Source organism: Poecilia formosa, unplaced genomic scaffold (genome assembly GCF_000485575.1).
Source record: "Poecilia formosa unplaced genomic scaffold, Poecilia_formosa-5.1.2 Scaffold83, whole genome shotgun sequence".
Taxonomy (NCBI): Eukaryota; Metazoa; Chordata; class Actinopteri; order Cyprinodontiformes; family Poeciliidae; genus Poecilia; species Poecilia formosa.
In genome coordinates, this window is record NW_006800022.1 from 603,302 (window position 1) to 630,997 (window position 27,696).

General features: G+C 40.4%; 3 protein-coding genes across 6 annotated transcripts in view; 1 reads left to right on the plus strand and 2 right to left on the minus strand.

Annotated features, from left to right (window-relative positions):
• The window catches only part of LOC103141432 (gamma-aminobutyric acid receptor subunit gamma-3-like), an 82,677-nt gene extending 81,408 nt beyond the window's left edge, over window positions 1-1,269 (minus strand). Inside the window, exons 1-2 of the mRNA XM_007557075.2 lie at window positions 747-1,269; window positions 303-457 (exon numbers count right to left, since the gene is read on the minus strand). Of these exons, the coding sequence (XP_007557137.2) occupies window positions 303-457; window positions 747-922 (331 nt within the window). The 5' untranslated portion in view covers window positions 923-1,269. The remainder of the gene's footprint in view (window positions 1-302; window positions 458-746) is intronic.
• A 1,667-nt stretch (window positions 1,270-2,936) lies between these two features.
• On the minus strand, window positions 2,937-26,665 carry LOC103141434 (gamma-aminobutyric acid receptor subunit alpha-5-like). 3 transcript variants are annotated; one of them, XM_016673826.1, is made up of 10 exons: window positions 26,308-26,665; window positions 23,577-23,637; window positions 22,845-22,969; window positions 21,936-22,003; window positions 20,548-20,768; window positions 16,251-16,333; window positions 12,567-12,710; window positions 7,542-7,694; window positions 7,245-7,456; window positions 2,937-7,129 (listed from the first exon to the last, which is right to left on the minus strand). In XM_016673826.1, exons 1-10 carry the CDS (start codon window positions 26,396-26,398, stop codon window positions 6,830-6,832), a joined length of 1,458 nt encoding a protein of 485 aa, XP_016529312.1. In that variant the 5' UTR covers window positions 26,399-26,665; the 3' UTR covers window positions 2,937-6,829. The 3 variants fall into 3 exon arrangements, with proteins under 3 accessions (XP_016529312.1, XP_016529313.1, XP_007557145.1); XM_016673827.1 differs by lacking the exon at window positions 26,308-26,665 and adding an exon at window positions 24,199-24,437 and having other exon boundaries at window positions 23,577-23,639; XM_007557083.2 differs by lacking the exon at window positions 26,308-26,665 and adding an exon at window positions 24,100-24,437.
• The window catches only part of LOC103141433 (gamma-aminobutyric acid receptor subunit beta-3-like), a 55,023-nt gene continuing 36,492 nt past the window's right edge, over window positions 9,166-27,696 (plus strand). Inside the window, exons 1-2 of one of the 2 annotated variants that reach the window (XM_007557078.2) lie at window positions 9,166-9,697; window positions 26,320-26,367. In XM_007557078.2, coding sequence (XP_007557140.1) covers window positions 9,555-9,697; window positions 26,320-26,367 — 191 coding nt within the window. In that variant the 5' untranslated portion in view covers window positions 9,166-9,554. The remainder of the gene's footprint in view (window positions 9,698-26,319; window positions 26,368-27,696) is intronic. The other variant, XM_007557077.2, reaches the window with a different exon arrangement.

Here is a 27,696-nt window from a genome sequence, read left to right on the forward strand (position 1 = left end):
TTTGCTTTGTTTACGGTTTCAAGGTGGTGATAAAATGCATCATTGATTTTATTTTTACTTGTTTTTCAGGGATTCCATACAAGTTTTATCGATGGCTTGAAAGTAAATGATTCAAATGAGGCTTTATCGTGAATAATTTAAGACCATTATGTCCACGTTTGTCTTATGGTCATCAAAGAAGTCTAAGGATCAGGATCACTGAAGAGGAGCTAAGCCTAAAGGTAGGTAGGTGGTGGTGCAGGTGGGTGTGTGCGCCACCTTCCAGAAATATCAGTATCCAACTTTTCCCATGCCGCTCTTACCACCAATGTCCGGCCGCAGGGTCTTGTCGTACTCCCTCAGCAGGTTGTTGAGGATGAGCGTGGCGTCCTCCTGGTGCGACCTGGGCACCAGCATCTGGTTGACGGTGGTGTCGTGGAGGTCCTCCTCGTCGTCGCCATATTCCAGTAAGTCAGAACTGAAATGGGGGTAAGGAAAAATAAATAAATAACATATATGAATGAAACAAAATGAGATTGTCTTTTTGTTATTTCTGGAATAAAAACTTTTGTCGCAGTCGTAAAAACACGACAAACAGTGATGTGCATAATTGAGTGTAACCAGGTGAAAAGGTTTTTCAGACCTTTTTTTTTTTTTTTCTTGTTTGTTTATATGGGGGAAGCCCTGAGACAGAAAATGCGCAATTGGCCTCATTTAGCTAACTTTTCCCCCCAGCTGTTGATCAGTTGGAAGCAGAAAGGACTCACCGAGCATCCTGGGTGAGCAGAAGAAGTGTGAAGAGGGTGACCGCGAGCCTGACTGTCATTTTCCCACGGGCGGAAGGCAGCTCTGCTTGCGGGAACTGCTGGACGGGGACCCCGGCGCGCGCCGCTGCTGCTGCTGTCTCTGCTGCTGCTGCCGCGTGCAGGAGGTGTGTGCCCATCAATCCCGCATCCGAACTCCCTCATTCGCCCACGCAGTCTGTGCCCCCGCGCGCGGTCCTCCTCGCTCCTCGCAGGAGGGCTTCCTCCGGGAAGACACCCGACGATCAATCAGGACGGGTGATGAGTCCGGCGGGATGAGGTGGAAATAAGAGGAGGAAGGGGCCAACTCCCTCCTCCCTACCCGCTGTAGCGCCTGTGGGGGCCAACACACCGGTTGGAGGGGTGACGCTGTCTGCCGCCGGAGGACCTTTATCAGCGACTGCGTGACTCATTTGCTCCGCGCGCACTACCTGGGTGTCACTATCCAGATGAAAACCGGAGACGTCATAAGCGTGATTAATGTACCCCCCCTTCTGCGCGCGTAAACACCCCTGCGAATTTGCAAAATAATTTTAAACCCCGAACCTCTTTTTTTTTCTTTTAAAAAAGAGAAAATAAAAAAATGAAACTAGACAGGCGCAGTTTTACCGAAGTTGTGCCATTTGTTTGCTCTGATGTTTGCAGTTTGCTTGAAGTTGGACTTCATGAAGTCATGTCTGAACGAGTGCAACACTTCAGCGCGAGTAGAGAGACTTTGTTGCCCCCTGGTGGGTAAAATATGAACGACAATGAGCAATAATTCTTATTTTCCACTGTCGCTGTAGGTTTTCTAACCTGCAGGAATGATGAATTATTAGAGCGCTGAGGTGTTTGAACAGAAATGCACACTGCATATGAAAAACAACTTTTTTACAGATAAATATTTTATTAAATAACTGCTGCAGTAATATAATATGTAGTCTACAGTTACAGAATTGAATTGTGAAGTAATCTGATCGCTTTTGGCCTAAGATAACTGTTTTCAAAAGGTTTTTTTCCTTTGAATATCTCTTCTATGTCACAAAAACCAATTTAAATATATGTGACTTCTAGACAACTGGTTGCCATGGGTTTTATTTATTAGTATGCCGGTGCTGAATTTACAAACGGTGTGAGTTTTTCCTCCTTAATAATGTATGTCTTTGTTGTGGTTTCTCACAGTAAATCCCAAAAACATGAACTGAACTTTGTTTCTGCAAAGCACTGTAATTGGATATATAGATATCTAGACTCCCAAGTGGAGTGGAGAGCTTTGGACCAGAAATGCTATAATTGCACATTATTTTCTAACAGGGTTTGGGATTTACCTTCTGAGACATGCTCTTAAAGTTTGTCTATTTTAAGCACTTGGATATATTTTTAAATATGTATAAATGTACATGTATATTCCCTGACATTTTCAGGCGTTTGAACTAATGAATTTCCTTCAACAGAGGTTTTATGATCAAATAAGACGAAGATTGAGTATGTTTGAGGCTTTGAGAGAAAGCAATACTACTCCAGTTTCATCAATTTCACCTCAAATCAACTTCTAGATGTTCTTAAAACTCAAATCTGTGTGGTCTAGTGTCTTGGCGTCTTGACAAGATAACATTTCAGTAATTTTGAATGAATATAGGATTCATCCCCATGATGAAACTGCATAAACTAAGCACGACGAAATCAAATTGTGCCGACAAAAAGCGCATCGTGTTCCAGTAAATTCAACAGAGTTTTTATTCTTCATCAAATACAGCCTTGCAGCTAATTGTCGGAGCTTCAGAAAAATTCCACTCCGAATGGCAGGAGAAAACAAACTAAATCAATCCGCTCTGGAGACGCTGATGGAAGATCCACAGTATGTAACAAGCCGCGTACATCAGCAGAGAATCGGATCAATACCGCGAACAAGTGTTAATGTCCGATTTGCTTCCCATATTAGCAGCTTTAATCAGGGTTTAATGAAGTCACAGTTGAGCTACAGCAGTGCTTTAATACATGGAGGTGTATTATACAGTATCTTTATTGGTCCCCTTTTTTGTATAAGACAAATACAGAAGATAAAACAAACAAAAAAAAAAGAGTGGCAGAGAATCAGCTACCATACCTTTGCTGCAATTTTGCAAAAAATATCGGGCAAATAAAATTTTTTTACAATTGCCTCAGAGATTCATGTTTTTCTTTTTACATGCAGAAGAATGTCTGTTTGTAGTAGAGACAACTGTTGCAGTCATAAATGAGAGCTCCAGAACCTCAGCCTGCCTCACTACCCATGAGCTAGCATTGGATGAAGTGCACATAATCAATCCAGCGTTTGCCCCAGAACGCGTACAAATCTGTCCAGACTCCAGACTGAGAAAAACAAGCAGTTGTCATCAGGATTGGGTGCCGCTCGGGGCTTAAACCAGAGAAAAGTGCTTTGCTGTAAGGGGCCCCCCTGACCGAATGAAAGCAACTTAAGCGGAACTAAATCCCTTTTCTAGCAGATGTATGGCAGATGAGTCTGTGACAGAGGCTGGAGGAAGATGTGAGGGGCAGGCGGGTGTTTCTTGGCTAACAATAGTGCGAAGGAAGGTTGAATGGATGGATAGGTCGATGGGTGCTCCTGCAGTGAGAATAAATGCTGCTTTTGAGAAGGCAGTCGGGGAAAATAACCACAGGAACACAACGGTTATCATCAGATTTCATAAACTGAACCCAAGATGCTTATTATAGCTCTACAAATCAACCCAGCAAGCAATCTGAAAGACTCACTACCGTGTGAAGAGATGCACAGAGACAGAGGTTGTTCCCCGGGAGCTTGTCCGCGCCACTAATCTTCCCTCGGCTGCCATGTCGACCCGGGCCGGACAGTCAGACGGACGTGTCAACCTTCAGCCGCATTTCATTCCACTTCCTTTCACCCTAACAAGCATAGAGACTTCAGCGCCGCTGACAAGACAGCAACACTTTGAGTATCCAGAAGCGGCGGCTCACCAGAATGCATCAGTCCTGCCACATGTCACGTCACTTTAAGCACTTTAAACAAGCAGGTCTGATGTTGTTTACTTTAGGTTCACGAAGCAAATATGACACTGTAGGAGCTGATTGGCAAAGTAGCTATTGTCAAAAAGAAAGTACGCATTCTGTCAGGATCTAAGCTTTTATCTGTCACAACATCATACAATTGTCTTTATTAAATGTAGATTTAATAGAAGTTGGCAATTTGTAGGAAGGAAACTGGTTATGATGTTGTCAGGCAACAATTTTTATGGGGCCCATTTGTTTAGGAAAAGGAATGAGAAATGGTCATCAGATGAGTTTGTACATGAGTTTGCGAGTTGCCCTTAAAGATGTGATGCAGGTAAAATTGGGACCCATCAGTGTTGTACGTTTGGAGCTGTTTTCCTAAAACCAATTTGAGATCCAGTTAAAGCCTTTACAGAGTCGCATAGAATATTTCTGCCCTGAAGTCCACCAAGAAAATGGCCAATAAAGTCTACAGTCGTCGATTTGATGCGGTTCAAGAAGCGCAGACTGGGAGGCATCCTGTTGGCTGCAAACGTTGCTCCTTTGGTTCCTGAGTGTCCCAACACAGAACCTGGTCCTCGGCCTTAACCCCACACCTCTGCTCACACAGCCTCTGGTTTGACTCAGTTAGAAGAGAAAATACGCAAAAAGCTCAAATGTTTGTTTTTGTTTCACAAACATCCAGAACAGAGTGAAGCAAAAGCACACAAAACTTGAGGGAAAAGATACAAGACAAGAGCGTACGCCTAAAAAATTCAAAGTCCAGCATCGGACTTTCTTTTTGTTTTTTTCTTCTTCTTGTGAATGACTAGGAATGCAAACTTGAAAAACTAAAACTTCTACGTACATGTTTCAATAAAACAACTGCCTAAAAACATCAATGAATGGTTTTTAAGCATAAATTTGTAGCAAAAAATGTTTGCTTTTCTCAAAATGAAATGTAATGTATGTTCCTTTAGCAGACTGAACGGAAAAATAGCAACAAACATAAAACGCCAAGTTGTTAGCTTCTACTCTTTTATGTCAGAGGATGACTTTTAAAATAGAAAATAGTGGATATTTAGAAAGTCAGGCACAAAGAACCCCTTTATAAAACAGACTTTATCAAACTGTAAGCAGCTGTGAGCTTCCTAAATCGCTAGCTAGTAAGAAGGCCTTTTTTTTTTACTATCTTTTATATAACCTATTGAATAAAAATGGTCAATTTTAAATACATTCATTATGTTGCTAGAAAAGGAAGAGCATACAGAGAAAACACAATCAGTTTTGAGGAGCTTGCTTTCAGCAGACTGAGATCTGTGACAGAAAACAGAAATGGAGGAACGTAGCTACGGTGTTATGTTTTACTCGCACATGTTAAAGGATGAGAAATAAAAAGAAAAATTTTGATTTGTACATCGTCAGGCACAGAGAACGACTTTAAAAACTGATTTTATCTACGATTTAGCAGCTGAGCTGAGAAGCTCTAGTTATATCTAGTTAGCTAGTAAAGAGGCCTGTTTTACGTTAGAAGAGTAATCACACTGGGTTCATTACTCCACTGAAACAAAACAAACACTAAAGATTGTGTTGAGCTAATTTTGATGAATTGCCTTTCAATATATTTAAGTAGTTGTAACAGAGGCAAAAATGAATAACTGTAGTCAGAATAAGACAAAGCACCTGGTATTTCAATGTCCTTGAAATGCACTTAAGCTTATTCTAATTTCCCTCTGAAACGATGCACAGCCACTTAGTTTTAGGCCATTTGAACCAATTTATTTTTACATTGCTTAAGAGGTGACTGAAAAATATTTAAAAAATTGTTTTTTAGATGCAAGTTGTTTGTAAAACCAACCCAGAGACTGACAACTCTATAATGGGAGATAGATGTGTAAAAATAAAGTAAGAGGTCACATTCATAAAGCTTGACCTAAAAACTCTTGAGATATTTAAAGGCTATTTTGTCTGTTTACAGTTCTCTCCTGCTGTAACTCTTGAAACATTTTACACTGGTTTGTCAGGGCAGATTAGGGTTTACAAATGCACAATTAATTAAAAGTCAAACCCAAATTTGTCCTACTTGATGATCTACTTGTACAACGGTGAAGAGTCGGCTGTTATTTTTAGCTGCAGTCAAACTGAAAGTAAAACCTCCTGGAGCTTTTAGCGCCACAGTGTTTTGCTCAAGGATGCTTAAAAGACTTCTTGAATCCAGGTCACTTCACAGAATCACAGTCTTGGAACGCTCCACATCACTCCGCTGATTTGTATGTGACACGCTGCTTTTCAGGTAACTGGCTTCTCAGCTGTGTATATTAGTTTCACGGCTGAGTTAGCAGGGCTTAAAATTTAATTTAAATCACATATACCCAGTCCCAGAAGTGTGCTAACACGTCACTCATGGCTATGTTTTCACCTTTTAGGCAAAAGATGTGCAGATACTCTTGTTCTATATGTAGCTTTACTAAGATTTTATGTAAATATTGAGGACTTGTATTTAACTCTCGGGTTTCCTAATGAGTTTTTCTCACTTTTGGGATTCTAGGCTTGAGCCTAAAGGTTTTGAAGCAGTACAATGGAACATAACATCACATGAATGGCAAAAAAATGCTAAACTAATATACTTGCAGCATTGCTTACTCTTCAAATCAGCTTTCTAATCCAAACTAAGTGAGCCTCTGCACTTTAAGAGATGACATATCAGTATTTAAGACAAAGGAGTCCACAGTTTCCAGTTAAAGAGAATGTCATGCAAACTGCAGCAGGATAGACGAGAAGGAAGCAAAGCCGCCGCTCTCCTGTTTCTTTAAAGCAGTTTCTTCATTACCAAGCAGAGTTTTTTTAGGCCTCAAGAAAAGGAAAGGCAACCTCTTGCAGCCTTGCATCCATTCAGATTGCCTGAATTAGATAGGTGTTTCTTTGTTCTTCAAGCGCAGATGTTTGCTTTTTCAATTTTCTTTTTCTAAAGCAGAGGTTGATTGGGATCAAACCCTTTCTACTTTTACACAAATTCAGTTTCGGAAAGAATAAACCCCGCACAAAAACAAACAAACAAACAAACAAACAAAAAAAAGCGATTATGTGGAAGCGACGACTCCTTTCACCATCGGTTCTCTGTTCAGGTATGTGGCCCAGTAGACGAGGTTGAAGGTTCCGAAGAGGACGGGGAACACTATTCGCGACATCTTGTCGATCTTGCTGACGCTGTTGTACGTCTTTTTGGGGTCCACCAGTTTGCTCTCTGAGCCCCGCAGCTGCACCGACGTCGTATTGGAGATGGTGGAGATGGACACGTCCTTGGTGAGATTGGGGGTGTAGTTGACGCCTGCTGAGCAAACGTTGTTGGCCTTTTTTGAGAGCACCATTGGGTCTCGTTTCTGTGGCGGGACAGATTACAACAATTAGCTTCCACAGTTTTACTTAGCATTTCTGCTACTAGTGTGAAATGGTAGTTAGAAACAATTAGCATAAAAATGGTCTGGTAGATGTTACCTTAGGGTGCTGTGCTTCCAGAGCTTTCTTGCCATCCCAGGCCCAGCTCCTTTTGGTGAAGTAGTTCACTGTGGCAAACTCGATAAGAGCTGAAAAGACGAAAGCGTAGCAGACAGCAATGAACCAGTCCATGGCTGTTGCGTAGGCTACTTTCGGAAGCGAGTTTCTGGCGCTGATGCTGAGTGTGGTCATAGTCAGCACCGTAGTCACCCCTGGAAGCAAACAAAAGTCGCGTTACGTCTAAATGCATCACTCAAAGGCGAGATGGAGAAAGCGTGGGGGAAATGTTTCACTCACCAAACACGGTCCGCGCGGGAACAGACTCTCTGTTGAGCCAAAACGACACCTGGGACAGGATTACGGTCATAAAACATGGCATGTACGTCTGGATGACAAAATATCCGATCTTCCTCTTCAGATAGAAGTGTGCCATCATCACAGTGTATTGTCCTGAGTAGAGAGAGAAGAGACGGAGAGAGGAAGAATATAAGGTTAGTGAGTAAGATGGAGCATTTTGATTAAATTTAAGTGCCTCAAAATAAACCACACAATGACTTTTGGAGGTCAGATGCAATATATCATCTGTAAAATACTATAAATCTTCTTTGTGGAAAGCAAACTTTGAGTGAGCATTATTTACATAGTTAATTATCTTATTGTTTATATATAAACTGATGGTAAAATAAAATAAACTGTATTTGGCTAAATATTGTTAATCTTTGGAGAAATGAAGAATTAAATTGCTGCTCCTTAATATAAATTCCCTATGCTATGACATTATCTCACCATGTGGGGGTGCTAAACAAAAGGATGACTTTTGAAGAAACTTTTCCAAATCGGCCACATACTGAGCAAATCTCTAGTCAAAATTCCTCTTTTTTAGGGTCCCCACACATTTCTTGTAACATTTATTTATGTGCTTTGACTAGGCTGTTGCCAAATTTTGATTTTCTGAAACCCCAGTTTAAGATGCACCAATGTCATCTGAGGAGAAGTAACCCCAGGTCATGATACTGCTACCACTATGGTTCATCTTAATTAATTTATTTTTTGCATTTGTACATCACTCTTTTGAGATGCACTGTATGTAGAAATGAATTGTTCAACACAGTTTAGATTGCTTGAAACCTTTTGTGTGAAATATCTTGACAATAAATTTATTTGAGTTAAGAAATGATGTCATGTTGCACTGTCAAAACCCTCTCATTCTGAAACCTTATTTTCTTTATGGACATAATAAAAAGGTCCTGATATGTGCAGAGTAGTGTAAAAAAAAATCAATGGAGCGGGATGAGACAGGGCATTCCATATTCAACAGAGCATAATGGTGAAAGTAAACACACTTTGGATTGACTATTAAAGTGAATCAATGAGCACAAGTGGCGTTAATTACTATGGGAACAGATTGTTATGCGGTTAATGTTGGATCTTTGGCAGCCGGTGAGGGCAGATGGAGGTAAGTTGGGCGAGAGAGGAAGTGTAGGGGAAGAGAAAGAGAGGGACACGATATTGAATTTGAGGCTTTAAAGAATGAAAAATCCTCTCGCCGTCAGCTGTTTATGACTGCAGGCGCTGGGAAGCTATGAAAAATCCAGTCCATCTCTTTCTCTCCCACACACACACACCGTACACAGAGTAATAGACGAGGCTTTCTCTGGGGCAAAATCCGATTTTTGAACCTCTCTAATCCCTGGTTACAATCTGCATCCTGCCATCAGTGAGAGGAATAGAGGGAATGAGACGGAAAGAGGAGGAAGGGGGGAGGGGGGGTTAGGTTTCCTGTCCTGGGATCCTCGATGAAGCCCCGCCCAATCCGTGCCCTGCCAATCACGGCGGTGACACACACATACACACGAAGCATGATTTCCAACTGTTGACACACACCTCAGCACAGACTTTAAGCTGCGGAAGAGGAAGGACGATTGCTGCTGCTAATCATTGCTGGGATGGAGGGGGGCTAGCTTTGTGGGTCTTCCCTGTCTTTTCCTTTTCATCCTACCGATTTCCCCCCACCCCCCTGTTTTAATTTGGCAGCTTTTTGTGGATTAATGATTCTTGACGGGATTGGTTGCCATGCGAGGGAAAAAGGAAGCATTTGTTGCAGCTGTCAAATGACGGAGGTCTGTTGCTTTTTGTCCGTCACTTCCATCTCGTAGCAACCTTGGTCTTTGAAATGCCTCAGTTGGGACAACCCGAGCATCCCCACCCGGGCCTTCCGACGCCTTCATGACCCCAGGCTGGCTCTCTTGCAACCCCCCAATCACCTTCTGCTCCTGTCGTGAAGATTCTGGGCACCTTCACCATTGATGCATGGATCTGTACTGGGAAGGGTTGACGAGGAACATGTTCCACTGCTGGATGTTACTCCTTCTCTCCCAAGGATTTGTATTCAACAACGTCCAAGGGGAACTTCCTTTCATGTTGGGGAACAACGCTGCAATGCTGGTCAACTTGTAAGTTCCTTTGTTACACAAAGACCTTTAAGGTAGGGCTTATCTTCTAAAAATGAAGCCCAAGAGAAAGGTACAGCATCTTTACCGTAGTGTTATTTAGGGAAAGATATTGCTATCTGAGGCAGAACGCACTGTGTCCTTAGAGATGTCAACTATCTAAAGACAAACTCATGGACTAATCTCCTCTTTCATGCTCTCAAATAGGTGTATAGTCTAAAATTAGATGTGCTACTTAAAGTCTAACACCGTCACATCCATCCAAAGCACTAAGCTACAAACTTGAAAGAGGATCCTTTCTTACCAAACTCAAGCGAAAGTTTACAAGAGGATTTGAAGGCAAATTAAATATCGTATTTTTCTAAAAACTTCTTAAACATAGTGACAGTCTGGTCCAATGAAACAGTTACTGGACCAAACCTTTCAGCTAGAGCCCAGGAAGGTTTTTGAACCATGAAGTTGTCAGAGGTTAGAACATCAGAAAGTCAAAACAATCATTAACCGTTCGCTGCTTTGAACTTCACTAGAACGAGTGATTTGGTGTTTTTATCTGAACTAAATGAAACAGCATGCGCCCGCTGGGCTCCTTTAAATAGAGCGGAGCAGCAACAGTAAACTTCTGTCGATGGTATGCCTTTTCTGCAAATTTACTGAACTCCCTTCACCTTTAATGGCAGTGTTCATTTCTTTTTTGCTGTGACAGCCTTCCTCATTTCTTGTTGCCATGATGAACAAAGGAAATCAAGAAAAGATTACTTTGAAATGAGATACCAACACCTTCCTCCCTTAGGAAAGTGTTGGTGTCTCTAGATAGGAAATTCGGTGGAAATTTCAACTTTACCGCCGCTCTTTGTGTTCGCTTTGAACACCTACTACTTTCTCAGACAGGTCAAAACGCGCAGATTTGGTCTGGCAGGTTTAAAATGTCATATTTGACTGTAAAAGTTACTCATAAACTCTGACCAAAATGACTTAACCTACTGGACTGTATATGACCCTACAGTTCAAACCCACCGGCAATATCCACCACTGACTTGGACGACTTCCAGACAGAAGCTTTGGTTGCACGAATGATGATTTTTCTGCCTTTAGTCCCTATAAGTATCTGTTTTTCTGATAATCTTTTGCAGATGGAACATATGGTTGTTGATAAACCACTATATTATCAACAACTTCTGGCATAAGTAAAAAAATAAAATAAAACAAAAAGCAAATTTGGTCATTCTACTGTCAATTTTGCATTTATCCACCTGGAAAAGGTCCTTAACAACTGATAGACTCCTTTGTAAGTTTACACAATGCTAAATAATCTGCTCCCTTTATAACTTTGGATGAACTTCTAGTCAGAAATTTAAGCTTTCCAGTGTTTGAATCTAGATTCATTCTTTCAAATAGGTCAAATTTGATCTATTTGATATGATGCTATATTTATTGCAATTAAAGCCATCTAACTGGGGAAAATATGGTTTGCATTTAAAGTTTTGGGTACCCTGTTAAAAATATGTCCATTTTCTTTATTGTGATGATAAAGGAAATCAAACTGAACCACTACTGAGTTCCTCCAGGTCAGCAGGAAGCACCAAGTGCAAATGAATTCTCTCATGAGTCACAGTTGAACCAGAAATTGAATTAACTTTCTCTCAAGATGTTTCTTGACATCTTGAGAGACCAAGGGTTAACAGGAAATGTCTTACTTTTAAATTTGTTCTTTATCTTTTTATTCAACAATAATATCTTCAAGATAGGTCACAGTGATGTTGTCTACTTTATAGTATGTAAAGATGCAGTGTGTTGGGTCGAGTAAGTCCAGTTCATTTATTTTTGAATAGAAACAACTAATTCAGTCCATTCAGTAATATGTATTTAAGAAACACAAATAAAACCCCCCAACATTTTTCTGGTTCTTACAAAGAAATAGAAACATGTAGTTAAGCTAATGCTAATGCTAATAAAGTGTCAAATGATGGAGAGCAGTAACTAAATTTATTCCAGTAACCTTTACCAAACAAACAAGCAAAATGACTTATGTTGTATAAAAAAAACACTCATGCAGGGGAAATCCAGATTTTCAATAAACACTCCACTAGAAACCAAAGGGAAGTGCACAGTTCCACTTTACATAAGAGTATTAAACAGATGCGTTTCAGCTGCCCTCAACCTCCACATGTCTGCCCAGTTCAACACACAGACATTCCTCGCTCCATCTTTGTGAGAACTTATGATCAGAGAATGTTTTTCCCTCTGTGAAATTCATCTCCACTCATGATTCGGTAAAAGCTAACCTTACGCTTTTCCACGATGCTAGCTGTAAACCTAAACCACCCAGAGAAACACCCAGGTTCATGACCTCTTTTGTATGTTTCTATCTATCGCTGTGGGGACATCTGGTGTTCACAGAGATAAATGTATTCACGCAGATCCACTCAGTGACAGCCACCCAACCAATCTCTCACTGATTTGTGATGTCATCTTCTTATGCAAAGGCTGATGGCTGGTTGGAGGGATGTTGGGGGAGGATTAACCCTTGGTCTCAGGTCTCTCCAGCTCAGTGTCTGTTCATGTGGCCATGTGTGCACGCATCAGCTCATGCGGGGATAAGTGTTGTATGACAGGCCTGTCCGGCCCTGTAGACAGCTGGTTGTGTGACGGATATGCTACTCTCCTCCACTGGCATCCACTCACTGAGTCGTGGTACTGTTTGTCTGCACTCATCATTCACTCTGAACAGCCATGAGTAAAACTTTTTAAACCAGCCCCGCACTGTCAAAAAGTAAATGCATGAACTGCAGATCAAGAAATACCTGAGATAAAGCTTAAGTCATTAATATCTCACTATATCACAATTCTCATATGTTTAAACACCCTTGCCCACCTCTGCTGGTGCGTATGTCCTCTGTGTCAGCTGTTTGTCCAATTAGATGGTACTGGTTGAGCCTGGAACCGTCTTCTGCCACCACAACAGACTTAGCAGCTCCTTGAGTCCATGTGTAGACCACCTCTGATACTGGATAGGCATCTGAGAGACAGAGACAAACTTTAAGCACGGACCTGCTGAGATAACTGAATATGCAAGGAAAAGGTTTTCCCACAGCTTTTACTGAAAACAAAATGTTCTGCTTAGGAAAACTTGGGGATTTCTAGTGTGACCGTGTTGTGTTTGTGTGGCCAGTAATTTTGGGTCAGGAGGTTGTTTCCCTTGTTAGCAAAGACAACACCGTCAGATTTGACGCGTTGCACAACTGGTATATATATCAGTTGTGCAAATATAACTAAAGATGTAAAACTAATACAACTTATTATTTTCTTTTAGCAGTACGATCTCAGATGTTAATTTAAGTAAAAGCTGAGTTTAAGATTGAGGTTTCTGACAATAAAAACACCAGGTAGGTCAGAGAGAAACAAAGGGTGAATATGTGAAAACTCACCTGGTGCTGTCTGTTTCCTAAAGATTCTGCAATTCTCTTTAGAGTGGATTGTTTTAAGAACTTTTTTGGACATTGTCAACTGCAAATCTAATGGCATGAAAGGCTCAGACAGTGGCTCCTGTTACATCTGGATAGTCAAACATGGCGATGGTAGTGTAATGGTATGGGGCTGTTTTGTTCATTCAGAACCTTAACAATTTGCCATAATTGAGAAAACCAATTTCTTAAAACAACAAAGTGAAGGTTTCAGAGTAGTCTTGTCTGTGTCAGGATCTAAAACTGATTATGTCGTATAATCTTAGTGTGAACAGCTTTTCACACCGCTGCCTCTCATGAGGGCAAATAGGATGCTATCCTTGCGCTTCCAACCTGGGTGCTCACTTGGCAGCTACATGCAGCTGTTGACTGCCTGGTTAAATTTAATGACTGACAGGCTAAAGACCGCAACCTTAAGTGAAAGGGGAGATTGCAAAAAGGGATTATTGGTGAATTTCATTATGCAAACGAAGACCTAAAGGCTTTGGCAGGCCCAACAGTCCACCTTTGCCAACTTCTCAACACTTAATGCGATGCTGTTCCTGCCTCACTGCATGAGGCAAAGGGAGCTACAACTCGGCCAAACTCATCAACTCCTACAGTAAGTGAATGCACCGAGTTTAGCTGTTGGCAATGTTTAATGATACGAAGGAGCACAGCTCCAGACTAAGTCAAAGTTTTGTGAACTGAGTGAAAAATTCACATTATAGTTATAACAGGAAAGTAGGGTATTTAAGTCGATGCATGGAATGGTAATATCCTCATCCCTAATAATGTATGGAAACAAAACCCAACAACAATTGTTAACATCTAAATAATGTGTCATACGGCACTGAGCATCAATCACAGCTTGACAAAGACATGTTATGCTGTTCATAAGTCAGCATATTGTCTGCCTGTTGAGGTGTGGCATCCGCTTCTTCTTGAAGGATGGCCCCTCGGGTCATGATGTTCTGGGATACAGGATTGCAAACCTCTACATTGCGACTCAGTTGATCCCACACATTTTCTATGAGATTCAAGTCTCAGAGAGTCATACAGTCTCCAGTATCCGTTCAATAATTATGTGACTTTGTTGAGCTGGATCATTGTCATCTATGAAGATGACGTTAGGGCTGTGTTGTTCATAGAGGGTGACGATGTTTTTCAGGAACTATGAGCTTGACAAACTATAGGGCAGTTTTATGTTGACTAGTTACCTGCCCACACTGTAACACTAACACTACTACAAAAGGTTCATCTGGTGACAACAGTGGCTGATGCATAGGAGTCTCCTTGATGTCTCAAACATCTTTGGTGGCCATCATTTCTGCTCAACTATCATGAGTGAACAACACTGAGGCACTCTGATCTCTTGTCCAGCGTAAATGACCCAAGCTAGACGATGGCGCCCTTTGTCTTGTGGTGTGGTCAGGTACCCTTGCAGGTCATCTAGCACACAGAAAATGCTGTTCCGCCCAAAATGAATGTCATTTTATGGGATGTGACCTAAGGATTTCCACTTCTGTGCCTTCCTGCAACTCTTCCAGTCTCTCCATAGACTCTTTCCCCAATAAATTCAAACCAGTCTTTCAGGTTTGCTGCTGTTTGAAAATTGTCCTGCTGATGATCCAGTTTCAGTAAAACTTGGACTGTTGGACATATGAGATCAAATGTACCCCTTCTATACTTTTGGTTACAAACAATCCATCCTAGCTTGATTGGGAGCGACAATTGCATCTGTAGGATAATTTCTGTTTTTGTTCTCCTTTGGCATTGCATTAAAACACACCAGTTAGCTCCAAACCAACTAGCAACCATCATGCATCATGCAAGTCGTTGCAAGCTTCATTAATTGCTTCTCTAAAATCATTGCAATTCTCTCTTGACATCAATTTATCACACACCAGTAAGTTTGCCAAAACTTGTGTTTTTTTGTTTTTGTTTTTTTGCAGTAGTGACACTTGTTGATGATCAATTTATCACTTGCAATTTAATTAGCAGCTTCCACTTTCCTGACTAAATCTTGCAGAACAAGACAGGGTATATTTAGTATCCCAGGACTGCATTTTAGTCACTGCACATATGCTGCAGAAATTGCATTCTTCATTTATATCTCCAACTTGTCTGCGTAGATCTGAAAAGTGAGCCCTTGCAGCCCAGCAGTTATGTTAAGCAAGTGGGGCAGAGTAGGGGGATTAGCAGCCCTTCACCTGAGCTAACCTGCTTTAATTGCCAGATAAGTCACTACTCTGCCACTGAGCAGTAGGTGCATGCACTTCCACAAGATAGGTGTGTGACTGCAGACTAATTGTCACAGGAAACACTCCCTTCTCGTTGTAAAATTATAGTTCTGCCTTGCCACCCGCTCAATATTTCTATTATACTCCTCCACCTTTCACCTGCATTTCTGCACCAGGGGGTAATTAGGTTGATACTGACCCTGGGACAGCACAGCACCTTCTCGCAGTGTAATTGGATTGAGCTCCAAAGTGTAATCTGACATAGTGAGGATGGGCGGAGCTCACATCGTTGAGATCTGGGGATAAAGAGCCTCATCCTTTAAGCCTAACAGACTCCCGAGGTGTGGGCCGAGCTGTCTTTAAATACCAGCGACGGCCTCTCGCATTTCTATCAGAGGGAGGACACGTAACTGAATGGCCCCCTTCGTCACTAAACATACTTGAGGAAATCTATTCTCTTGATTTTATCGACTGTTGGAAAGAAAGGAGCATTGAGTATTGACAGTGTAACTTCATTCCAGCACACCCCAGATAAAGTTTGGTTCATATTTCAGCCTATGCCATCGATTTTCCCTGAATTACTAAATAAACTTCTCTGTGAAGAGGGGGTAGGGTAAAAGTCTGGCTGTTACGACAGTGTTTGCACTTTTTGTGCCAGTTCATGACTCTAATAATTCAGCACTGCAGCGACCAGCCTTAAAATCGACTCTGAATGTGACAGTCAGACGTTAATCAACATCAACCGTGGACTAAAGTTAAATGTAAATGGCTGCACCGGACTGCAGCATGCAATTACGTAACAGGAATTGATCTGGGATTACCAATCACTGTAAAGGGATGGATATAGACGCCTGTAGCAGGGATTGTACTCACAGCTGCCAAACTTGAGCGGGCAGGCGTGGGCGTCCATGGGAAAGTCCTCCAGTTGCATGGGGCATTCTGCTGAGATGGTCAACCTGAGACCAAATACATAAACATTTATTTATTTATTAGGATGCATCTTTTGATTGAGCTCAGAAGCAGATTCATCTATAAATGATTTGATCAAAAGTCCCCCTTTATTTTTTACCAGGATATGTTGCTTTTGTTAGAAATGTAAACATTTTGTTCCAACATCTCAGTACTAGAACTTGCAAAAGCAGCAGTTTTCTCCTTGTAAAACTGGTAATACCTCCATCTAGTGGTCAAAAAGGATCCCTGCATTCTTTTCCTCCTAAGTATAGATGTATAATTAATTTGCTTTATCATTTGAAACTTTATATTTCTCAATTTTTAAGCAGACAAAATCAGAGATCTTATGCAGTGCCAGATCTCACTATTTTTAATCCACTAAAGAGCCTTTTCTATTAAAAACAAACAAATAAACAACAACAACAACAACAAAAAAAAACACTTCCTGTGACATTCACAGTGATTCCGGATCTGATCATTGTGCTGGTGCAGGATTAACTCAATCCAGCATTCGCACACCACCTTGTAATTCTTGCCCTTTTATTCCCCAGAAGCGATCTGTCCTAGATTGAATTAAATCCCCGAGAGTATTTCTGCTCTTTACATGATGATGAATAATACAGCGTTTATAGTGACGCGGATTCACTAAAGCTAATGGGGTGGCTGACAGAGAATTAGCCACAACACAAAGAGTCATTGTATTAAAGGTTTTGTTTTCTGCCCCCAGCATCAAGGCATACATTAGTTACAGAGCATTTTTGTTTGTTTGTTTGTTTGTTTCTCTTAACCTGTTCTGACTCAAAATCCACTTGGGATGTGTTTTTACTCTCTAATGGCTCCTGCATGTATATTCTGCAGGAGGGTTTCTCATTAAATCAATAAGAAGAACAAAGTGGGGTAAGAAGCTACCTTTGGTTTGGGGCCCAGATTGTGTTACCGTGCCGACACAACTCGATGGTTCTGATTGGCGGAGAGAAAAAGGGGGTCTCTGGGATAAACTAATGAGAACATGGCTGCCGGCAGTCGTACAATGTTCTAATTATTCATGGAGCAATGTCCCATTATTGTGGTGAGAGCAGATGACTAAATTAGTCACTTTAAGTTAAGGTACAACCCGGGCAAATAAAATCAATCTAGAACATTCAGTCAGTTATTTTATTTTAGTGTAAAAATAAGACAGAAATTAATGACTAATGGCTTTGACAACGAGGCGAGATTTTGACTGAACCACTTCAGACGAATAACAATCATATCACTCAATGTTAAAGAAAATATTATGAAATTTTAAGATATTGAAGGAAAATTCTGATATCAAAAAATGGCTGGAAAAAACAATTAGGGAAAAAAGAGGGAATCACAGAATCCTTGATGCAGAAGAAACATTTATGATGTAATTCAATATTAATGGAAATAGCACAGAATCACTCGAAGTCTAGAAAAATAAAATATGGGTTTGATTGATATGAAGGAAAATAATGCAAATGCATACTTGTTGAGAAAGAAATAAAAAGATGAGGGAATAATTCAATCTTGAAAACTTTAGCATTTATTTTATGGCCAAGTTTTAAAAATTTCTTTGGATTTTCTAATGTTTTGGTGTCTTCCTTTGTAATGTTTTCAATTCAGTCCGTTTAGTCCTAACAGACGATACTGTTGTTTATCAACCTTTGCATTTCTTTATCCAAGACATCTCTTACAGGGCTACGTTTTAAGGAACAACAACTTGTTAAACTGCAAGAAATTTAGAAATGACAATTACGAGTTCAAAAGTGAGCGCTAATTTGTTTCTTCAAAAGCTGAATTGTTCCACTTTTCTGTCTTCTGATTCTGTAAAGGCTGGAGATGACGAATAGTCGTAACAGAACAGCAGACGGACAGATATTCTCGCACCCGCAGGAAAATTTGACAAGAAAATGTGATCTCGCGCAAACGTTGAGAAGTTAGCGACACAAAAAAAGGGCCAGAGCTCGCGCTTTGTTAGCCACCATCTGTCTTTTCACACGAACCGACCCATTTTTAAATCTGCAGACTACATGTGTGAGAACAGGCTAAAAGGAGAACTGTTAGAACTTCTCAAATGTTAGATAATGTGAAAAAAAAACAGCAGAAGTGTGAATGACTATAGCGACTCTGTTCTGCCAAACGATAAAAGCTCACAACTTGCTCATGTTGCTGGATATCTAGTAGTTGCACCGGTATGCATCAAGCCTGCATTGCGTAGCGAGAAGTGGCAACTTATAAATTTTCGATGGGGACAACTAGACAGATTTGCTTCGTAAATGCTTCTCCTGTGAGTAATGGCTTTTAGATGAGGCAGCGGCACATTCGGGAGACAGAGGACATGAGCTGTCACCGATGTGATGCTAGGAGTGTGTTTGTGCGAGACGAGTCGTGCTGGCTGTAATGTGCTAGTCAGTCGGGTTGCAGTGCAGCATGCTGCTGTGCAGCAAGAAGCGGAATCCAGAAATCTGGAATTTTACAATGCCCTGCAAAATTATTCATCTCACTGGTCACATTAAACATTAACATGTGGAAACCTGAAGAGCAGGGCTTACATTTGTTTTCAGGAGAAGTGGGACCAAGTGGCTGTTTTCCAAGCCACGAGTCGGTTTCAACTCTTTCCACCTACGTCTTGTGTCAAGTCTCTGGTGGAGGCATGAAGGTCCTCAAGTCAAAGTCTTAAACTTTTAATTTTATATTTCACCAATTATGTAATTTTATCAGGTTAATTTAGTGATTTTAAATGATTTAAAAATATTTTTCTGACAACCAAAGTGAACTATAAAACCATCTGAAAATTTCTGCTAATGTTACTTTTTACTTTAGCCAAAAATGTGTTTGATCTAAACTACTTGCATCATAGAAATTTCCATGTGTGATTAGACAAATAAACCAATAGAAATATATTTTTTAGAAAAATTGTCATTTAACCTAATACTGAAGCATTGAAAGTAGTCCATTTGACATATTAAACCTCAATATAACATTTTATGTGGTTGGCACACCTATTTGACATGAAAACTTCAAATTTTATTTGTTTTATTGTTTTTTTTTGTATCATTTTCTTTCAAAGAAAATAAACCCTCCTATTGCAACTTTAAGAAAGATTTGCTCTGTCATAAAACATTTTGCACTCTCAACGCAATGGCCAAGCATTTTGGGTAGATCTGGCATCCCATATATAACAGCTGTTGGCACCAACTTTGTCCCCAACTACCTGATGACACATGAAGGCAGAATCTTGTGGTCACAGAAAAGGCTCCATAGTTTTGTACCCAGCACTTTTCCTTTGATACAACTTTTCTGTTTGGTGCATCAAACAGAAAGGGTTGTAATTCAATGGTCTGAAACTCGAGGTCAAGGGCAAATTATTTTAGGAAGTCATCAAGTTGAGTCTAACATCGTTAAATTGATCTCTAGCTTGGCACAATTCGAGGTTATGTGAGTCAAGTCCACACCTCTGGTCTTTGTCTTCTTAGGTCAACACTTTATTTTAACAAATTGTCTTCCATGTTTTTTATGTTAGAATGAATCTCAAAAAATGTGTTGAGATGCCCATTTTCTTGTGATGTTTTTTTTTTTTTCACTTTTAATCCAAATGCATCACACATCTTGTTCAGTTCTGCTGAAAACAAACGGTTCTGAGGGCAGGGAATGGGAAAAAACTGAGAAAAGTATAGTGAAATCTTGTTGCATAAGTGCACACAACTTTGTACTAATTCTTTTAAGGGATTTTTTTTCCATTCAGTTTCAGTCAAGGCACTGTATGTGACTGCTGTAAGCTGCAAGAAACATGTTATTGTAAAGAATGCATTCACTTTTTTTTTATTCCTTGCTACTAGTTCCCATAAATGAATTGATATTTTACTCTAAGCTATTCCCCTCTGTCGTTTTTCCTTCATTAAGGCCTTTCACATCAGTTTATTTCAACAAATGTATCTTTATTTAGAGATTTTCTGAATACCCAGCAGAGGAGAATTCATTATTTTTCCAGAATTTTGGAAATGTCTAACAAATACCACTAGGTGCTGCTATTTCCCTTCTGTGTGAAACACTCAGCTTGGTTTTCTAAAATTTGCTTTCAGATATATTCCTGGTGGATTCAAAGCCTGTTTGTTTTATGTTTGTCCTCAGGCTAACTTCTTGTAGCCACATCTTGGACTTTTGCAACAAATATGCTACAAACCTAAAGAACCTACCCGTTTCTGTCGTGGCCTACCTCATTGTGTAGAGCAGGGTTCCGTCGTCCTTCAGTCTCAGCAGCTTGTTGGGTGTGGTCATGTTGTGAGCGATGGACTTCTTGCCGTTGAGGAAGAAGGTATCAGGAGTCCAGATGTTGCTGGCCAGCAGGTTGTTTAATGGGAGCATCTCCATGGGGCCTTTGAAGCAGAGACGCTCGTCCTTCCAGCTTTGACGAAAGAACACGTCTATGGTGTATTCCTGAGACAAAAAGCAACGGTGGTCAAGAAATTTTTCAAGCAAAATAAATGAATCAGAATTTGTCGCATCTATTTCACTTTCAGCGCTCCGGAAACACAGAGGTTGGACACTGCACTTCATAAATCTGTCATAAAACTTGCGTGCTCGCTTCAAGCTCTGAAAAACAAACGACCGCAATAGCCGACAGAATAATGATGCTGTTAGCAGGCTGACTTATACGCTTTAAGCAACTGAAGGGACGTTCAAGCCTCCTGCCATAATCTATAAATCAATCATTATACAGTGGCAATGCCTCTTTCGAGTTCATTATGGCAAAAAAAAAGGCAAGTTTGATGAGTTTGGTGTCAAAACTGTGCAAGGATGTGGGAGGGAGGTGATGGAAAAAATTCCTGAAAAAGGAGATTTAATGCTTTTCACTGTCCAGGTAGGATGTTGTATTTCGAAGGAGAAAGGTTTAATGGAAATGGTGAATCATTTGGAACACATTGGAATGGAGCAGCAGAACTGAAGTAGTTCCCAGAAGTTACAATCACATGATTTCCAAATATTATAGAACTGATATCGTAAGTAGGATACCGAAGTTTTTTTAACGGGATGACCACATGAGCAGGGGTCCACCCTCATGTGGTACCAACCAATTTATAGGAGTTGGTGGTGACACCAAGAGGCAGTGATGGTCTGGATAAGAGATTACATACATTTGTCATGTTACATGATTTTTGTGGCCATCAACAAACTTCTGACATAATCCTGGCTAGATATTTGATTGTTAGTGCTAACAAAACTGGTCGAGTTCATTAAAATGATCTGGATTCAGCTTTTGAGGATTCTGTCATCACCATGCTTGACAGCTGGTACATCTTTGGGTTTGAAAACCTGGCCTTCAGTCTCTCACACGTCTAGGGATTTAGCCGGTCAATATGGGCAGATTTCAGTCAAATTTGAAGGTTTTGGTTTCATGGTTGGCAACCTATCGGTCTTACCAATTTTCTGTAATCTTAAAGGACTTAATCTTAAAGGGTCTTCTTAAGTGGAAGTAAATTGCCCTGTGAAGATAAGACGATCTTTGAAAAATATTTAGCTGAATTTATGTACAGTTTTGACCCTAGCAGACTTGTAAACATGAAAAGGGTTTGCATCTGCAGTGTTTGCTGTGGAAGAACTCACCATCTCTGTGTCGGACACGGGACCGAAGCTGGTGACAAAGATGTTCGTCTTGATTTCCGTCACATTCTCTGGGGAATGGATAGAATGTAATTGCAAGAGAAGCATGTAATTAGACAAGTTAGTACAAGAAGCAAACATTTTAATAGGATTGAAAATTAATGCTAATTGTAAGTTATTTAGCGACAATGTGACCGTTTAAAAATGCCAAAGAGCAACAGAGAGAAAAGGTCAGGAAGCGTTTTGTCTTTTTGTGAATTTGGATCTGGTCGTAGGCCTGTAAATGCGGTTGGTTGCACAGTTTTTCGAGCAGCTTGTTGAATGCCGAATGGAGGCCTGTGTTTTTCTGGCATGTATTTTTAGGCCCTCTTGTCAAGGGTAGCAACCGTTACCAGGCTCTGAGAGCTGCCTTTTGCTGTGACACATCGCGGTTGCAAAAAAATAAATAAAGAAAAGTGAAGAGAAAGACGGAAAAAGAAAATGTCCTTGTTTCCTTCCATTATTGGACAACTTCTGTCTGCACGTGGCAACAAGGTGAACACTAACAGGGGACGGAAGAGGGACAACACAGAAAAGCTCAGGGGAATTTAGGAGTAAAAGTGTAATAAGCAGCAAGCTGTTAAGAGACAGAAGGAATAAAAAGCTCTCATTTCAAAAGTCCCTCAGGAAAAATAAAAAAAAGGGAGATCTCCATTTTTGAATGACATTTTGCTGGCTCTCAAGGTTATCTCCTGTTGCCAGGGCAAGGAGCAGGAATAAAACACCTCAGAGATCTGCATTCTGGTTGTGGTGACGACAGCTAGATTGATGGAGACTGGCCGCCCTTACGTCAACTGGCGCCGCTTATACCCCAGAATCTGTTGCCCAAAAAGAATTACTCAGCCCGAATGGACACATTGGATGTGACTGAACCTCCGAGTCCCGGGCGGAGCCTGTTGTCGTAGCCGTCCAGGAGGCTGTCCAGGATCCTGGTGAAAACCGTGCTGTCCTCGTTGGCGTCCTCCTCTTTCTGAGCTTCCGACGACTGCTGGCAAAGACTGGGAGGAAGGAAGTGGGGAGGTGAGGAAAAGGAAAGAAAAATGGAGGAGTGGTGGGGGGGGGAGAGATGATCATGGCATTGGTTAAAACTGCAGGACGTCAAACGTGACATGGTTATTGTGATTAATTAGCCAGCCGTATCGAGGCCAGACTTGTTGTGATTAATTATTGAACATAAGTGCTGCTTACAAGTACCAGTAGAGATAATTAGCACTTAGATATGTGATTCAAATGCAAACAAACGAGCTCTCCTTATAAATAAAGCAAGAGGGAAGGCGTTATGAGATGAAACTGACCCTTTTTTGTTTGTTTATTTACAGCTTTTTCTCTGTTTTCTCCCTTTCTTTTTAAGGAGGAGACATAAAAAAACTATAAACATGCAGGTTTCAACTCAGAAAATTTTAGTTTGAACTTTTTTTTAACACTCTAGCATTTCAGACAAGTGATCAATAAGTGGGAAAAGGGCAACACATTCTGGAATTTATCACAATATATACGTACAATTATCTCTGAGAGGTTTTTTTTTTGTTTTTTTGTTTTTTTTGTCCCAGAGCAAGTGAATGAGTAAAGTGTTTTAGGAGGTTTCATTTAGTGGCATCAGTTTACCTATCTTGGCATCCGAGCAGGAGCAGGAGGGAAAGTACAAGCCAAGTCATGTTGTTGAGAGCTGCAACATACAAAAGCAAAGAGTGTAAATGTCTTTCGCTCCGTTTGAATGCAAAAGACGGAAAGAAAATCTGACGATTATTTTGAAGGTGAATCCCATTTAGGAGGCAAAAACTCTTTGTTCCTCTAAATGCCGAGGCAGAGCAGCACTAAATCAAGCAGTGGGACAATGTGTGTTCACTGAAGCTGCTGTCTGTAACTCCTTCAACAGCCAGGAGTGACATGAAAACACAACCAACAGATAAAATCCCCTCATGAGACAGCTAATAAGCAAACTGTTTTCTGCAGCATGTTCTATTCCAATGAATTCAGGGTATTGCAAAACATGTGGGCAACCCACCCCCTGCCTTCCCCCATCCTCTGTGCCGTCTCTTCCCTTCTCTTCTATCGCCACATATTTGCATCCTCTCTATCTGAACACAAAAAGGAATTATATCTGAGAATAAAGAGAAAAAGCATCAACCTGAATGCGGATCCATCTCTACCGAGCGCCTGGAGGCAGAGGGTCTACAGCCGGACTGTACCACCACCTATTCTTCTCCGTTGCTAGTCACTCGTCTCACCTCCTCCTCCTCCTCTTTGGCTTCCTCACCATGCGCTGTTTCTGCACTCTCTCTTTCTGCTTTCCTCTCTGTCAATCAGCGGCTCCCCATCAGGAGGTGTCTCTCTGCTTCTCTCTCCTCCTTCAAGGCTTTACCGCATCGCCTCCAGAAGTGTTACACCACCAGCAGAAGAAGAAGAAGAAGAAGAAGAAGGGGGCTGCCTCTTCTGGCTCGTTGGCCAGCCTCTGAGGAGACTGGATTCACTCCACGTCTTTTCCCTCCTTTATTCACTTTTTTCTTTTTTTTTCTTTTTTTTTGCACCGCCTACTGTCGATGCAGAAAAATACAATGCTGCAGCTAATAATTTTTTAAATTAGATGTTTTTCATTGTTGGCTTGGGAGGAACATTTCCTTTAAACAGCAATATTGTTTCCCCCCTTTAAATCACCTTACTACACAAAAACACAGACCTTCAATTATCCCCAGATTCATTGACATAGAAATGGTCGTCCACCTACACGACATGAAACTGTGGAAGAAAGGATGAAAGACATTCTTATACAATAATGCGAACAGCCTGGAAGTCTGCTGATATTGTCCATTGGCTGAGACCTAATGGTGTTTAAGTGTGGAGAAATGTCTGGTTGAACGGAGAAAACACATTCACTTCCAGAGTGAAAAGTGAGAGCAGGAAAAGTCAATATGGCTTAAAAACAAGTGGATTTTAATGGGAAGAAACTGATCCAACTGCTACAAGATATGAAATATGAGAACAATAAGACTAAAAGAGAAGCAAACAAAATGCATGTAATAACCAAAACAAACTCAAAGTATATTTAATTTAATTATTGTTAGTGTTATGCACTTATTGTATGTTAAATATCTTGTCCTGCAGGTCACATTTTAACCCAAAAGTTAACTAGTATTGTTTTTATAATTTTATCTCTTTTTGGTAGCAACCTGATACAAAAATATAAAAATTAAACTACCTTATTTACTTCAGCTTATTGATTAGTCTAGTAAAGCAACTGGGCTATGCTGCTAACTATTAGCATTGCTATTTCAACTGTTGTTCAGTACAGTTAGCAATGTTTTAATCAGTTCATTAGCATTAGTTGATTATGTTATTGAGCTAGATGTTTTTGGCGTGTTTGTTGGTGGGATTGGAGATGCTTCTGCTCTTGTGAGGTTCCAATGAGTTTTATTAAGGAGTATAATAATAGAGAAGTCTGAGTTCAGATGTTAATTAGCTTAATTTCCATGATGACAAATTGTTCCAACTCATTGTATGATTGAAATCTTTCAGTTTACTCATTTACTAAGTGAACTATGAATACTGCTCTGGCAAATCCTGGAAGAGAGTGTTCAGCCAGCAAGTCCTGACCTTAAGCTTCTTATATAGAGCCGGTACAGATAACCTAAAGCACACCAACAAGTCCACTTCTAAACAGCACGACAAAACTAAAAGAAAGGCAAAAAGAATGAGTGGTCACATCTGTTGATTTCACCTCAGATATGATGGGGTGCAAATACTTTTTCACAGTCCAAGCCAGGTCACTATAGACCATTCTTTGAAAAAGCAAATCATTTAAATGTTTTACTCAGAATCACCTTTGTTTCACATTAGAATTTATTTGTAATCTAAAACACTGCAGCGTGCTAAAATAAAAAAATACAAATAAAAATCTGCAATGAAACTAATTTTCCCACCGCTTTAATTCCCACACACCACAGGGACACACTTATCATCCTGACGTCTGCCGTAAGAGGGTAGCCGAGCTCCACGTTTGGTAATTAGTGAATAACGTTTAACCTCCGTCCGCGTGATTTAATCCGTCCCGAGTTGCAGTCTGTGGACGGTAAAGAAAAACAAGTGTACCCACATAAGAGACCGAGTCCAGCACCACGGCTGGCGGACAGCTCCTGCACAGTGAGGGGCGTCTCCCTGAGGACTCCCAATGTCCTTCATTATGTGTCCTGTACTCACCCCACTGCTTAACACTGAATTTAAGCATAAAAACCCCCACGAAACTTTAGTAATATTACATATACGCCACGGCATTGATTCAAACACAGAATCGTTTTTCATTGGTCAAATTCTCTTTCATTGATGAATGATGTCATCCCACCTCTTCTTTCAGGAATGCTGTTGACGGAAACAAGAAGTTGTTCGCCATCTATGACACCAGGTAAGAGGGAAGCCCTGATCCCAGTCCTCATCCCTGCTTTTGGACCCCCTGAGTGAGGCGCACACGCACCATCCCAATTACACACGGTTCCCTTCTTCCTCGGACCGCCTTTCTAATCAAGCAAAATGACCCATTGTGCGAGCTAATGTTTAAGGTCGCATAAATAAAAGGCCGTTGTTCGCGATTAACAGGAAGACCAATCAGATATTGATTAAAAGGTTGATTAAAAAAAAAAACACCCTGCCTTCACTGGATAATGTTCCACTCGCGCCATTTTTATTGGAAAGACGGCAGAAGGGGAATTGGCGCTGGTGTGGAGCACACTGTAAAAAATGTCCATTTGGAGAAGTTGATCTAAGCTAAATGAAAAACAAAATGTAGAAAAAATCTTTTCAATAAATATTTGTAAAAATCTTAAAACACGAGTGATGTTTAACAGAGTCAAGTACGTTTATCTAGTGATAAAAACAAAATTGGGAAAAACTACCCTGCTAGCAAGAAAATGTTCGGAGTACGTCCGTGAACGTCGTCTGAAAGTCGAACGTCGAATGTTCGGACCTGACGTTCAGCAAACGTTGTCTGAACATTCACTCTGAACATTCGTTCCCAAATAATTTTCTTTTTTTGCTGTCATTTCACTTGATTTAGATTTTATATCTTTAAAACTTTTATGACTGTTATTATTTTTTATCTATTTTTTATTTTTCACTTCTTATACAAAGTATTAATATATTAATACTTTTATTAATGAAAAATAAATACCATAACTTTTCTCTACACCCCTCTATTTTTATTCTAGCTTGAAAAATGATAAATAAATTAAAAAAAGTTAACCAATTGCATCATGGGAACTGTTTGTCTCCATTATTGTTTTTACATGTAGACATTCTTATCAAATTTAATTACGATACCTCTTCAAAGTCATAACTATTAACAGCCCCTACTTTGTAATCCAAAATGGCTGCCTTGTTTATGATGCGTCATTCACTTAATTTAGCAGATTGAAGTTGAATCTTTGTTATTCTACTTGTATCCCAGTTGCAAGTTGGTCAAGTACTGGGGTTTGCCAACTGGTGTGTTTAGAAACCAGGCTAACTACTTTTCTCAAAACATGCTACTACACACTGGATCAACGTATTTGCTAAGATTTTATACTTTAGCATTTTGCATATGTCTAATTTAATGAGATACAAACATTTTGAAATACAAATAAACAGCTACCATGGCTACCATTTACAGTCATGGCAGCCATATTGGATTTTGTGGTTGGGACAAGTGAAGAATTTCTGATTGTCCAATTTGGAAAGCCAGGATTAGGGGCTGTGGTCT

Bases quoted from the DNA above. Each gene is read 5' to 3' on its own strand.
- LOC103141434 (XM_016673826.1), bottom strand. From the start codon at position 26,398: ATGAGGACTGGGATCAGGGCTTCCCTCTTACCTGGTGTCATAGATGGC. The intron at 23,638-26,307 runs GTGGGATGACAT...TGTATGTTGCAG, and splicing joins CAGCATTCCTGAAAGAAGAG to CTCTCAACAACATGACTTGG. The intron at 7,457-7,541 runs GTGAGTGAAACA...GTTTGCTTCCAG, and splicing joins TCCCGCGCGGACCGTGTTTG to GGGTGACTACGGTGCTGACT.